Consider the following 15,944-nt stretch of genomic DNA (forward strand, 5'->3'; position numbering starts at 1 on the left):
GAAAATAAGAAACTGCAGCTTATTGATTATGTAATAAAACTTTGAAAGACGTTTTATGGAGACAAATACAATTAGTAACACCATAGCTCATTTCTTCCCCTATAAATAACAACTGATCTTAGTATTGTTCATCACTCAACAGCAAACACGATAAAGAATCATATATTGGAATATTTCAAACATCCTTTTTTCTTTCATCATGGCTTTCAAAAACGTGTTTTTTCTGTTAGCGGTTTTATGCATTGCACTGTCTGCAAATGCTCAATTACCACAATTTTCGGCACCGTTTCCTTTTCCATTTCCATTCCTACCGAGTCCCGGTGTACCAGGATTGCCTGATATAACAAAATGTTTGACATCTTTTATGAATATTCCAGGGTGTATCGCAGAGTTTTCGCAATCTATACTCATTGGAAAGTTTGGAAACATAGGCCCTGCTTGTTGCAAAGCAATTTTGGAAGCTGAAACCAATTGCATTCAACAACTTCCATTTAATCCATTTTTTCCTCCTATGCTAAAGGAACAATGTTCAAAAACTGTTGGCGCACTTCCTCCTACCAAAAAGTAGAATTTAATTAAAAATAATGTTAACGATTCCATTTTTTTTTTCTATTTTTTTAGTTGAAAAATAAGATTAGGTTTACGATTTGTATCCAAAATTTTCAACGATATAATAATAGCATTATAAACGAGTCACTTTGTTTTTCCCAGTTTTACATAACAATAATCTATAATAATTTTAATTAGATTGCAAAAAAGCTTGCTTGAAGGTGTAAGTACCTTCCAAAAACCAACATGAATTTAGAAGCGCTATAAAAGCACTATTCCGGAAAAAATAAAATTAGAAGTCCAATGGATGATTGTTATTACGTTTTAAATTAGAAAACACTGTAAAAAAAATGCGAAGTGTGTTGCACACTTATATTGAAAAATCTTAAAATTTGCTCAATCTTTAAAAATTTAAATGGTCAATATACATAATATACATGGATGAATTAAATTCACTAATTTTTCACATTCAAAAATTGTAATAGAAAAGAGAGTCAAAATAGTAAATATCAAATTTTCATCCATTATTAATTTATTCACAAACTTGTCTTTCATTTTTTTACATTTAATATTTTCATATTTAGTTTTACAATATCATCATTGAATAAGTATCTTGGTTTTTAGGTCATATGACCATAAATTTAAATAAATGTGAGTTAAATTTTTGAAACAATAATTATATTTTTTATTTTACGAATATATGAAATTCAATCACCGAACATGGTGCATAAGATATGTCGTGGTATGTCTTATATTTCTAATCATTTATTTAGGTATGTGTTTTAGAATTTATTGCTAAAACTGTTCCTAATTAGAAAATATATACATGAAATAATAAATACTTTAACAGAATATGGAAAAGAGAGAATAGATACATAGGCATGTCGATTACGTCAAAAGCCCTAAAAATAGCGGGCTCGATATATATACATATATATTCATAAAAGTCTGGTTTTTCTCGCAAAGCCTGTTCAGACTCAAGATTTTTGTGGTTTAATTAGCCCGGTCGAACTTGGGCCACCTCGAAAACCCTTAAACAATATTTTTATTTTTTTTTAATATTTAAGATAAAGTGTCATATTTTTTTAAGATTGTTTTTAATAGAGTTGAAAACCCTAAACCGGGTTTTCTAATTGTGTCGTACTATATATATCATCTCGTTTATCCTATCATCAATAGTCTAAGTAGTTAATATTTTCCTATTAATGTCAATCGTCTCATCAAGGTGGCTGTGGACTCTCTTTTAATTTTAGTAACTTCTCATTCAATAAGAAAATAAGAAACTGCAAGCTTATTGATTATCTAATAAAAATTTGAAAGACGTTTTATGGAGACAAATACAATTAGTACCACCATAGCTCGTTTCTTCCCCTATAAATAACAACTGATCTTAGTATTGTTCATCACTCAACAACAAACACGAGAAAGAATCATATATTTTAATATTTCAAACATCTTTTTTTTTTCATCATGGCTTTCAAAAACGTGATTTTTCTCCTGGCGGTTTTATGCATTGCACTGTCTGCAAATGCTCAATTACCACAATTTCCGGCACCGTTTCCTTTTCCATTTCCATTCTTACCGAGTCCCGGTGTACCAGGATTACCTGATATAACAAAATGTTTGACATCTTTTATGAATATTCCAGGGTGTATCGCAGAGTTTTCGCAATCTATACTCATTGGAAAGTTCGGAAACATAGGTCCTGCTTGTTGCAAAGCAATTTTGGAAGCTGAAACCAATTGCATTCCACAACTTCCATTCAATCCATTTTTTCCTCCTATGCTAAAGGAACAGTGTTCAAAAACCCGTTGGCGCACTTCCTCCTACCAAAAAGTAGAATTTAATTACAAATAATGTTAACGATTCCATTTTTTTTTCTTTTTTTTTAGTTGAAAAATAAGATTAGGTTTACGATTTGTATCCAAAATTTTCAACGATATAATAATAGCATTATAAACGAGTCACTTTGTTTTTCCCAGTTTTACATAACAATAATTTATAACAATTTTAATTAGATTGCAAAAAGGCTTGCTTGAAGGTGTAATGACCTTTCAAGAAACAACATGAATTTAGAAGCGCTATAAAAGCACGATTCCAGAAAAATTAAAATTAGAATTCCAATGGATGATTGTTATTACGTTTTAAATTAGCAAACACTGTAAAAATATGCGAAGTGTGTTGCACACTTATATTGAAAAATCTTAAAACTTGCTCAATCTTTAAAAATTGAAATTGTAAAATATACATAATATACATAATATAAATTGATGAATTAAATTGACTAATTTTTCACATTCAAAAATTATAATAGAAAAGAGAGTCAAAATAGTAAATATCAAATTTTCATCCATTATTATTTTATTCACAAACTTGTCTTTCATTTTTTTACATTTAATCTTTTCATATTTAGTTTTACAATATCATCATTGAATAAGTATCTTGGTTTTTAGGTCATATGACCATAAATTTAAATAAATGTGAGTTAAATTTTAAAAACAATAATTATATTTTTTATTTTACGAATATATAAAATTCAATCACCGAACATGGTGCATAAGATATGTCGTGGTATGTCTTATATTCCTAATCATTTATTTAGGTATGTGTTTTAGAATTTATTGCTAAAACTGTTCCTAATTAGAAAATATATACATGAAATAATAAATACTTTAACAGAATATGGAAAAGAGAGAACAGATACGTAGGCATGTCGATTACGTCAAAAGCCCTAAAAATAGCGGGCTCAAAATTATATATATATATATATACATATATTCATAAAAGTCTGGTTTTTCTCGCTAAGCCCGTCCGGACTCAAGATTTTTGTGGTTTAATTAGCCCGGTCGAACTCGGGCCAGCTCGAAAACCCTTTAACAATATTTTGATTTTTTTTAATATTAAAGATAAAGTGTCATCTTTTTTTAAGATTGTTTTTAATAGAGTTGAAAACCCTAAACCGGGTTTTCTAATTTTGTCGTACTATATATATTATCTCCTTTATCCTATCATCAATAGTCTAAGTAGTTAATATTTTCCTATTAATGTCAATCGTCTCATCAAGGTGGCTGTGGACTCTCTTTTAATTTTAGTAACTTCTCATTCAATAAGAAAATAAGATACTGCAAGCTTATTGATTATCTAATAAAAATTTGAAAGACGTTTTATGGAGACAAATACAATTAGTACCACCATAGCTCGTTTCTTCCCCTATAAATAACAACTGATCTTAGTATTGTTCATCACTCAACAACAAACACGAGAAAGAATCATATATTGGAATATTTCAAACATCTTTTTTTTTTCATCATGGCTTTCAAAAACGTGATTTTTCTCCTGGCGGTTTTATGCATTGCACTGTCTGCAAATGCTCAATTACCACAATTTCCGGCATCGTTTCCTTTTCCATTTCCATTCCTACCGAGTCCCGGTGTACCAGGATTACCTGATATAACAAAATGTTTGACATCTTTTATGAATATTCCAGGGTGTATCGCAGAGTTTTCGCAATCTATACTCATTGGAAAGTTCGGAAACATAGGTCCTGCTTGTTGCAAAGCAATTTTGGAAGCTGAAACCAATTGCATTCCACAACTTCCATTCAATCCATTTTTTCTTCCTATGCTAAAGGAACAGTGTTCAAAAACTGTTGGCGCACTTCCTCCTACCAAAAAGTAGAATTTAATTACAAATAATGTTAACCGTTGCATTTTTTTTTCTTTTTTTTTAGTTGAAAAATAAGATTAGGTTTACGATTTGTATCCAAAATTTTCAACGATATAATAATAGCATTATAAACGAGTCACTTTGTTTTTCCCAGTTTTACATAACAATAATCTATAACAATTTTAATTAGATTGCAAAAAGGCTTGCTTGAAGATGTAATGACCTTTCAAGAAACAACATGAATTTAGAAGCGCTATAAAAGCACGATTCCAGAAAAATTAAAATTAGAATTCCAATGGATGATTGTTATTACGTTTTAAATTAGCAAACACTGTAAAAATATGCGAATTGTGTTGCACACTTATATTGAAAAATCTTAAAACTTGCTCAATCTTTAAAAATTGAAATTGTAAATATACATAATATACATAATATAAATTGATGAATTAAATTCACTAATTTTTCACATTCAAAAATTATAATAGAAAAGAGAGTCAAAATAATAAATATCAAATTTTCATCCATTATTATTTTATTCACAAACTTGTCTTTCATTTTTTTACATTTAATCTTTTCATATTTAGTTTTACAATATCATCATTGAATAAGTATCTTGGTTTTTAGGTCATATGACCATAAATTTAAATAAATGTGAGTTAAATTTTAAAAACAATAATTATATTTTTTATTTTACGAATATATAAAATTCAATCACCGAACATGGTGCATAAGATATGTCGTGGTATGTCTTATATTCCTAATCATTTATTTAGGTATGTGTTTTAGAATTTATTGCTAAAACTGTTCCTAATTAGAAAATATATACATGAAATAATAAATACTTTAACAGAATATGGAAAAGAGAGAACATATACGTAGGCATGTCGATTACGTCAAAAGCCCTAAAAATAGCGGGCTCGATATATATATATATATATATATATTCATAAAAGTCTGGTTTTTCTCGCTAAGCCTGTTCAGACTCAAGATTTTTGTTCTTTAATTAGCCCGGTCGAACTTGGGCCACCTCGAAAACCCTTACACAATATTTTGATTTTTTTTAATATTAAAGATAAAGTGTCATATTTTTTTAAGATTGTTTTTAATAGAGTTGAAAACCCTAAACCGGGTTTTCTAATTGTGTCTTACTATATATATCATCTCCTTTGTCCTCTCATCAATAGTCTAAGTAGTTAATATTTTCCTATTAATGTCAATCGTCTCATCAAGGTGGCTGTGGACTCTCTTTTAATTTTAGTAACTTCTCATTCAATAAGAAAATAAGAAACTGCAAGCTTATTGATTATGTAATAAAACTTTGAAAGACGTTTTATGGAGACAAATACAATTAGTAACACCATAGCTCATTTCTTCCCCTATAAATAACAACTGATCTTAGTATTGTTCATCACTCAACAGCAAACACGATAAAGAATCATATATTGGAATATTTCAAACATCCTTTTTTCTTTCATCATGGCTTTCAAAAACGTGTTTTTTCTGTTAGCGGTTTTATGCATTGCACTGTCTGCAAATGCTCAATTACCACAATTTTCGGCACCGTTTCCTTTTCCATTTCCATTCCTACCGAGTCCCGGTGTACCAGGATTGCCTGATATAACAAAATGTTTGACATCTTTTATGAATATTCCAGGGTGTATCGCAGAGTTTTCGCAATCTATACTCATTGGAAAGTTTGGAAACATAGGCCCTGCTTGTTGCAAAGCAATTTTGGAAGCTGAAACCAATTGCATTCCACAACTTCCATTCAATCCATTTTTTCCTCCTATGCTAAAGGAACAATGTTTTTTTTACTGTTGGCGCACTTCCTCCTACCAAAAAGTAGAATTTAATTAAAAATAATGTTAACGATTCCATTTTTTTTTCTTTTTTTTTAGTTGAAAAATAAGATTAGGTTTACGATTTGTATCCAAAATTTTCAACGATATAATAATAGCATTATAAACGAGTCACTTTGTTTTTCCCAGTTTTACATAACAATAATTTATAACAATTTTAATTAGATTGCAAAAAGGCTTGCTTGAAGGTGTAATGACCTTTCAAGAAACAACATGAATTTAGAAGCGCTATAAAAGCACGATTCCAGAAAAATTAAAATTAGAATTCCAATGGATGATTGTTATTACGTTTTAAATTAGCAAACACTGTAAAAAAAATGCGAAGTGTGTTGCACACTTATATTGAAAAATCTTAAAACTTGCTCAATCTTTAAAAATTAAAATGGTCAATATACATAATATAAATAGATGAATTAAATTCACTAATTTTTCACATTCAAAAATTATAATAGAAAAGAGAGTCAAAATAGTAAATTTCAAATTTTCATCCATTATTATTTTATTCACAAACTTGCCTTTCATTTTTTACATTTAATCTTTCCATATATAGTTTACAATATCAACATTGAATAAGTATCTCGGTTTTTAGGTTATATGACCATAAAATTAAATAAATGTGAGTTAAATTTTAAAAACAATAATTATAATTTTTTATTTTACGAATATATGAAATTCAATCTCCGAACATGGTGCATAAGATATGTCGTGGGATGTCTTATATTCCTAATCATTTATTTAGGTATGTGTTTTAGAATTTATTCCTAAAACTGTTCCTAATTAGAAAATATATACGTGAAATAATAAATACTTTAACAGAAAATGGAAAAGAGAGAACAGATACCACTACAAGAAAACACTTCATTTGCGACTGTGAAATTAGTCGCTAAACGGTCGCAAAAGAGGGTTTTGCAACTGAATAACGACTATTTCCATTGGTCGCAAAAAAACGGTCGCAAAATTTCCGTGTATCACTATAGTCGCTAATTTGCGACTATGTGGCGACTATAAATTTATCGTCGCAAATGACCGACTACGTTGTGACTGGTAAATATCGTTGCAAATATACGAACCAAAGAGCAACGAACGGACGTTCGCGACTTCATTTGCGACTGTAATAACCTTACATATTTGGATCAATTTGCGCCTTGTTTGCGACCGTTTAGAGTTCTTGGATCAAATTCTTAGTCACACATTAGTCGCAAGCTGTGTATGTTTTAGTAACAGTTTAGTCGCAAAAGAGTTGCATATGGTGCGACTATTTTAGGACTCATTTATTATGGTGAGAAAGTAGTCCTTTATTAGGAACCATTTTGATACGAGATTTAGAGTTATTTGTAAATTTGTTTAGTCACAGTTTGGTCACATTTGTTAATTGTTCTGGTCACAAATTAGTCCGAATTTCTGAAACTTTTTGGTCACAAAATAGTTACATCTTATTAGTCCAAAACCTGTCCATTTCAAAAGCAAATGCATTCAAAAACCATCCGAATATGAATCAAGTACCATTACAAACCATTCAAAAACAATCCTAATCAAGTTCACATACACAGAAAAGGAAACTGAAATCAAGTTTCCTCATTTGAGGCGGTGGATAGAGGAGAGGTTGGTGTGGTTCTAGTGGTGTGTCCTGCTGGTTGGACTGCAGCTCCTGTGGTGGGTGGAAGGGTGTTTGTTGTAGTGGTGGGTGGTATGATCACTTCTGGTTCAAGGAGTGGAGAGGTTGACATAAAAGCTGCCAAGTCTGGATTTTTGTCTTTCATGAAAAGGATGAGCTTCTCCAAGCTTGCGATCCGAGCTTGAGACTTCCGGTGCTCCTCATCACGTCTTGCATTCTCAGCATCCTGATCAGAGATCTTACGCCGCAGCTGCTCTTGAAGCTCAACAACTGTCACTGTAGAAGAAGAGCTTGCGTAACTCTCCTTCCTTTTTCCCTTGTGTAGGGTCTCCACTAGTGATCCAAGGCCATAAGGGTTGCCTTGGTCATCTATATGAGTACACTGCAAAAAAAGACAAACATTCAGTGAAATCAGACAAGAAGGATCATAGACAAAATGAAAAAAAACAAACGAAATCCAGAATGTAGCAAAGAAGTCTGACAAAGACAATCCACAAAGCAAATCAGACAAAGACAAATAAGAATCATCATTGATATTAAAGTAACAATACTCAGCAGACAAGACTATCATACTCCAAGCAAACAAATACAATCATATAATCCAAGCAAACTAAAGACAGAAATGACTTACCTTAAGGAAGATATCATTCATTTCATCAATGCTGACTTCTCTAGGATGCATTGAATGTTCAGAGGAAATCTCTGAAGCATCCTGAACCTCCTCTTCCACTTCAGCCAATCTCTCTTCAACTGTCTTCTTATATGCCTCAGCCACTTGTTCAGACTTTTGATCAACGAAAGAGCCATCAGCTCTAGTATGCGTTCTCATAAACACTTCACCTAATGAAACTGGACGCCCCAACTCTTCCTCCTGAAATGAAAGACAAAATGAATATCATGTGTAGAAATGATAGAAATTATGTAAAAGTAAAGTATTTGGAGCGATTGAAACAACTTACCATTTCTTGATGAACTTGAATAAATGATTTCTGACCGGCTAAGTGTTTGTGCACTCCAAGTCCGCCACGATCAGAATTTCTGCATTGTGAAGCATTCTCACTCCTCTCTATAGCATCAGCGGTCTTCCAAAAGTTCTGCATCTCAGTCCAAAGTGTAAGTCGAATCCAAGTTGGTTGTACACCTTTCGTCCTCACTTGACTGACAATGCCTTTCATCCGTTTCTGCGCTATAACCAAGAATCCTTGTTTAACAAGGGCAGTAATCCCAGTATCCCAATTAAACTCCCGGTACATAACACAAAACAGTAAGTTAGTAACATACTATATATACTACAATAAGAGAGAATGAAAGCTATATATATATGTCATTACCGCAAAAGTTCTGAAATATCTCTCTTGTATGTTGATTGGAATAACCTTCCAGCTGTAGTAAGGCCCATCAAACTTCCTCCTAAATATTCTAGAAATTGCTCGAGACAACACCCCCTTTTGCCGGTTAAACCTGTTACAACAAGTTGCTATTAGTCTATATAAAGCAGATTTTATATAGAGCAAACAACAAACAGAGAATGAGCATGAATGAAATGAAGATATAGCAAAGATTCAAAGAGCAAACACCAAACAGAGAATGAGCATGAATGAACTTAGTTCAGTTTCAAAGAGTGAAGACCAATGCAAAAACAATTCGACTGTTGTAATTAGCTAAAACTCTGTCAAAATGGTTCAAAAACAACAACTCATTGAATCAAAAAACCTACAGCTGTTATATATTGCATATACATACTGTATTTGACAGCTAATATATGAAACAACACTTTGAGACCAAGTCTCATACTGTATTTCACAACACTTCTGAGACTCAACGATTACAACAACAAACAATGATATGCAAGCTAATATATGCAAATGTCAGACCAATAATATGCAAATGTCAGACCAAAGCAATAACATGTATCTTTTTGAAACTTTTAGCAAATGATAGATCAAACCCTAGTCAAATGATAAATGTCAGACCAAAACTTTTAGCAATACCAAACATCACACATCAAACAAAACAAACAGAGGGACAAAGTGTTAATACCAGAATGTTCAACGTCTGGGATTGGGTGTACAGACAATCGAGGAAGATGTTCTCGGCCTAGAAGAGCTAGCAAACGATCCAGCATTTCTTGGTAGTCTTCCCCAGGATTAGGGTTTTCTTCGTCATCTTCTTGTCCTACATCATCGATCTCTTCCTCTACAAGGTCTTCATTTTCAGGTAGCACTTGGTTATTCGCATCATGTTCCGGTAGAGGCTGGGTTTGAGGAGACGGTGGCTGATGCTGCGGCTGAGGAGGAGGAGTCTGTCTATTGAGAGGAGGAGTCTGCCTAGGAGGAGGATTCTGTCTACTAGAATTAAGTGAAGGACGACTCACTTGAGATTGGGTCGCAGACTGACTTGCCGAGGATGGGTTCGACGCGTTTGAAGATGTTCCGACTCCACTCGCAGTGACTGGTGGTCTGTGACCAACGAAGGTTCGGACTCGACCTCCTGGTCTCACTGGTCTGCTGGTCTCGCCTCCTCCTACAGCTTCTTGTGGTAGCGCCTGGCCACCTCCGGCGGCTACTCGTCTGGTAGTTACGCCACCTCCGGCGGCTTCTTGTCTGCTGGTTTGGCCACCTCCGGCGGCTTCTTGTCTGCTGGTTTGGCCACCTCCGGTGGCCACTCTTCTGGTGATAGCGCCACCTCCGCGACCTCGAGAGGATTTACCTTTAGGCGGCATAAGAAGATTTGAGATTTGAGATGTTGAGATTCGAGAGCTTTTAGAGAGGATTCGAGAGGATTGGAAGAGATTTGAGAGAGAATCGGGAAAAACTGAGAGAGATTTGTGTGAGAATCGATTGAGAGAGAGAGGGGACGATTGAGAGATTGAGAGAGAAACCCTAAATCGATTTGGGGATTGTGGTGGAAATGAGGGTTCGTTTAAGTTTTACCTAATTAATTAAGAGTACTAGGCGCTCTTTAATCGCAAAATGGTACCAAAGTAAAAAAATTGGGGGGGGAATCTAAACCGCCAAAACACTTAGCGAAAATCTTAGAAATTTCACATTTAGTACCTAAATAGTCGCAATAATGGTCGGCAAATAGTTGCAAACATGGTCACAATATAGTCGCTTAATGGTAAACAGTTCCAACATAGTGGCAACTTTGCGACCAGATTGTGACTGTAATCTATAGTCACAACGCAAAAGGAGAGGTATACACATTTCAATCCAAAATGGTTATATATGTCACTCTATAACACTCATATTAGGGTTATAGAGGACATATATTAGTTTAAGATTACAAAACTTTGCAAAACTCAAGTAATTTCACATTTAGTACCAAAATAGTCGCAACTATGGTCGGTAAATAGTTGCAAAAATAGTCGCAAAATAGTCGCAACAGGCAAATCGTTCCAAAATTGTGGCAAATTTGCGACGGTTGTGTGACTGTGATATATTAGTCACAAGGCAAAATTTTGAAATCTACACATTTCGATCCAAAATGGTGACATATATCACTCTATAACACTCATATTAGGGTTATAGAGGACATATATTTGTTTAAGGTTACAAAACTTTGCAAAACTCAAGTAATGTAGAGTTTTTACTAAATCCCTAAACATTACTCATATGAGTAATGTAATATCATAAAGAGATTTGTTTGTTTTTTATATTTTGTTTCTAAACATCAGTATTTATGACTTTGGTTAAGATTTTCTTGATGAGTAATATCAAATAAGTGTAGAAATGTTTAACTTTATATGTAAGCAAATTTAAAATGTGAAAAGTGAGAAAACAAAAATCGAGAGTTGGCAAATAGTCGCATATGAGTCGCAATCTCAGGTGCTAGTCGCAAAACAGTCGCAAAATCTTCAGGTGCTAGTCGCAAATGACCGACCAGTTAGCGACTAAGAGATAATTGGTGGAGAATAAACGTTTCAATATACGTTTGTCGCAAAACGGTCGCAAAATTGCGACCGTTTTGCGACTTATTTTAAAGGAAAGACAAATGGGTAAAACGACGTCGTTTAGTCATCTCATTTAGTCTTCTTCTTCTTCAACTCTGCGACATAATCCCAAAATCGAATTGGGGATTTTGGAAAAGCTAGGGTTCTAAAGATCCCAATTTCTGCTGAGCTTCATAAGTGTTGATCCCGATGTCTTCATCAGCTTCTTCAGGTCAGTAATCGAGAATGTAAGGTGTGGGTTTGATTTTATGTAGATTTTGATAGATACTTAATTTCTTGCGGATTGGTGAAGGTGTGAGCGATAGGTTCTCTGTGAGAGGAAGAGGGATCCCAAGACAATGTAAATGTGGTCAATTCTCTGTGATTAAGACTTCAAACACTTTGAAAAATCCGGGGAGACTCTTTCATTGTTGTCCAAACGGATCAGAGGAGGTAATGTTTTCTTAAGTTATAGAATCTTAAGGTACACAAAGCTTCTCTTGATTTGAATTTGCGTTTAGCTTTCGATCTTGCTTCGAGACATTGGTGAGGTAATGTTTTCTTAAGTTATAGAATCTTAAGGTACACAAAGCTTCTCTTGATTTGAATTTGCGTTTAGCTTTTGATCTTGCTTCGAGACATTGGTTTATCTCTCACCTTTCGTAATTTGTATACGTTGATCTTAGTTTCACATTCTCTAGCTGCTTAGGTTTTGTTGTACGTTGTAAAAATGTGATCTTTTTGGTTATGATATGCTCTCAAGTTGTATGAACATATGCAAATTGTCCTCATGAGTGTATTTTTGTTGCAGAATAAGCATCATTTTTTTAAGTGGACCGACATATCCATGGTCGAAGAGATGGAAATGGTTGAAAGTGTGGTTGAGAAGATAGAAGGAGATGTGGGAAGCTTAGCAAAAGGATTACATGAGCTTGAAGCTATCAAAGAAAGGGCATAAAGATGTGAGAAAGAGATTGTATATCTCAAAGATGTCGTCAGTTTGTGTGAGAAAGAGGTACAAGAGTTACGAAGCTTAAAAAATATGGTTGTGTGTGGTGGTTTGGTCATGGCTATGGTGTACTATGTCTTCTTTGCATAAGAATTCTAGTTTGTGTAATGTTGTAATGTAATATTGTTTATGAGACTTTAAGCAACTCCAACTTGAACTTGTAATATTTATGAGATTGTCTTGTACTATTTTCATCAATTGAATTTGAGTTTAAAATGGATATGTAGATGTCATTGGTTAGGACATTTTAATGAACACTTGGTGTGCATGAATCTTATTACTAAGTTCGACCAAACACTTAGCAAAAATCTTAGAAATTTCACAATTAGTACCAAAATAGTCGCAATATTGGTCGGCCAATAGTTGCAATATTAGTGGCAAAATAGTCGCTAAATGAACACTGGTTACAAAATGGTGGCACGTTTGCGACTGTTTTGTGACTGTTATCTATTATATTGATCCAAAAGGCTGATATATATCACTCACAAACACTCATATTAGTGTTATAGAGGACATATATTATTTTAAGGTTGAAAAACTTTGCAAAACTCAAGTAATATAGATATTTTACTAAATTGCAAAACATCAATAAAAGTGTTATAGGTTCAACAAAAGAGCCAACTTTTACCAACTAGTTTGCAACGAACGAGTAACTAACGTGCGACCATATTTTCAGACCAAATTTTGAGTTGCAAATCAGTCGCACATGTGCAATCGGATGCGACTTATTTGCGACTGAAACAAATTAGTCTGCAATCAGACGCACAACCGTCGTTAATGAACGACTAATTACCGACTATTTGTTTTAGTCGCCGAATAGCGACTAAGTTCCAACTGTGTTTGAATTCGTCAGTAAAAATTCGTACATTAGTCACAAAATAGTCACACAATTTTGCGACTAAAAGTTTGGTCGCAAAGTTTAGTTGCAAAACGCATGTTTTCTTGTAGTGTACATAGGCATGTCGATTACGTCAAAAGCCCTAAAAATAGCGGGCTCAAAATTATATATATATTCATAGAAGTCTGGTTTTTCTCGCTAAGCCCGTTCGGACTCAAGTCTTTTGTGGTTTGATTAGCCCGGTCAAACTTGGGCCAGCTCGAAAACCCTTAAACAATATTTTGAATTTTTTTTAATATTTAAGATAAAGTGTCATATATTTTTTATTTAGACTGTTTTTAATAGATTTGAAAACACTAAACCGGGTTTTCTAATTTTGTCGTACTATATATATTATCTCCTTTATCCTATCATCAATAGTCTAAGTAGTTAATATTTTCCTATTAATGTCAATCGTCTCATCAAGGTGGCTGTGGACTCTCTTTTAATTTTAGTAACTTCTCATTCAATAAGAAAATAAGAAACTGCAAGCTTATTGATTATCTAATAAAAATTTGAAAGACGTTTTATGGAGACAAATACAATTAGTACCACCATAGCTCGTTTCTTCCCCTATAAATAACAACTGATCTTAGTATTGTTCATCACTCAACAACAAACACGAGAAAGAATCATATATTGGAATATTTCAAACATCTTTTTTTTTTCATCATGGCTTTCAAAAATGTGATTTTTCTCCTAGCGGTTTTATGCATTGCACTGTCTGCAAATGCTCAATTACCACAATTTCCGGCACCGTTTCCTTTTCCATTTCCATTCCTACCGAGTCCCGGTGTACCAGGATTACCTGATATAACAAAATGTTTGACATCTTTTATGAATATTCCAGGGTGTATCGCAGAGTTTTCGCAATCTATACTCATTGGAAAGTTCGGAAACATAGGTCCTGCTTGTTGCAAAGCAATTTTGGAAGCTGAAACCAATTGCATTCCACAACTTCCATTCAATCCATTTTTTCCTCCTATGCTAAAGGAACAATGTTCAAAAACTGTTGGCGCACTTCCTCCTACCAAAAAATAGAATTTAATTACAAATAATGTTAATCGTTGCATTTTTTTTTTCTTTTTCTTTTAGTTGAAAAATAAGATTAGGTTTACGATTTGTATCCAAAATTTTCAACGATATAATAATAGCATTATAAACGAGTCACTTTGTTTTTCCCAGTTTTACATAACAATAATCTATAACAATTTTAATTAGATTGCAAAAAGGCTTGCTTGAAGGTGTAATGACCTTTCAGAAACAACATGAATTTAGAAGCGCTATAAAAGCACGATTCTAGAAAAATTAAAATTAGAATTCCAATGGATGATTGTTATTACGTTTTAAATTAGCAAACACAGTAAAAATATGCGAAGTGTGTTGCACACTTATATTGAAAAATCTTAAAACTTGCTCAATCTTTAAAAATTGAAATGGTAAATATCCATAATATACATAATATAAATGGATGAATTAAATTCACTAATTTTTCACATTCAAAAATTATAATAGAAAAGAGAGTCAAAATAGTAAATATCAAATTTTCATCCATTATTATTTTACTCACAAACTTGTCTTTCATTTTTTTACATTTAATCTTTTCATATTTAGTTTTACAATATCATCATTGAATAAGTATCTTGGTTTTTAGGTCATATGACCATAAATTTAAATAAATGTGAGTTAAATTTTAAAAACAAAAATTATATTTTTTATTTTACGAATATATGAAATTCAATCACCGAACATGGTGCATAAGATATGTCGTGGTATGTCTTATATTCCTAATCATTTATTTAGGTATGTGTTTTAGAATTTATTGCTAAAACTGTTCCTAATTAAAAAATATATACATGAAATAATAAATACTTTAACAGAATATGGAAAAGAGAGAACAGATACATAGGCATGTCGATTACGTCAAAAGCCCTAAAAATAGCGGGCTCGATATATATATATATTCATAAAAGTCTGGTTTTTCTCGCTAAGCCTGTTCAGACTCAAGATTTTTGTGGTTTAATTTGCCCGGTCGAACTTGGGCCACCTCGAAAACCCTTAAACAATATTTTGATTTTTTTTTAATATTTAAGATAAAGTGTCATATTTTTTTAAGATTGTTTTTAATAGAGTTGAAAACCCTAAACCGGGTTTTCTAATTGTGTCGTACTATATATATCATCTCCTTTGTCGTATCATCAAGGTGGCTGTGGACTCTTTTTTAATTTTAGTAACTTCTCATTCAATAAGAAAATAAGAAACTGCAAGCTTATTGATTATCTAATAAAAATTTGAAAGACGTTTTATGGAGACAAATACAATTAGTACCACCATAGCTCATTTCTTCCCCTATAAATAACAACTGATCTTAGTATTGTTCATCACTCAACAACAAACACGATAAAGAATCATATATTGGAATATTTCAAACATCTTTT

At 32.8% G+C, this 15,944-nt stretch overlaps 2 protein-coding genes and 3 pseudogenes across 2 annotated transcripts; all 5 read left to right on the top strand.

Annotated features, from left to right (window-relative positions):
* Window positions 1–199: 199 nt before the first annotated feature.
* On the top strand, window positions 200–518 carry LOC110230149 (annotated as a pseudogene).
* Window positions 519–2,017: 1,499 nt separating this feature from the next.
* LOC110228445 lies at window positions 2,018–2,338 on the top strand (annotated as a pseudogene).
* A 1,229-nt stretch (window positions 2,339–3,567) lies between these two features.
* Window positions 3,568–4,446, top strand: LOC110225933. Its single transcript, XM_021016324.1, has one exon. It carries the CDS (start codon window positions 3,859–3,861, stop codon window positions 4,225–4,227), a length of 369 nt encoding a protein of 122 aa, XP_020871983.1. The 5' UTR covers window positions 3,568–3,858; the 3' UTR covers window positions 4,228–4,446.
* Window positions 4,447–5,691: 1,245 nt separating this feature from the next.
* Window positions 5,692–6,010, top strand: LOC110229198 (annotated as a pseudogene).
* A 7,877-nt stretch (window positions 6,011–13,887) lies between these two features.
* LOC9301438 lies at window positions 13,888–14,582 on the top strand. Its single transcript, XM_002863527.2, has one exon. It carries the CDS (start codon window positions 14,179–14,181, stop codon window positions 14,545–14,547), a length of 369 nt encoding a protein of 122 aa, XP_002863573.2. The 5' UTR covers window positions 13,888–14,178; the 3' UTR covers window positions 14,548–14,582.
* The last annotated feature ends 1,362 nt before the right edge of the window (window positions 14,583–15,944 follow it).

The sequence above is a fragment of the Arabidopsis lyrata genome (assembly GCF_000004255.2).
Source record: "Arabidopsis lyrata subsp. lyrata unplaced genomic scaffold ARALYscaffold_8, whole genome shotgun sequence".
NCBI lineage: Eukaryota > Viridiplantae > Streptophyta > Magnoliopsida > Brassicales > Brassicaceae > Arabidopsis > Arabidopsis lyrata.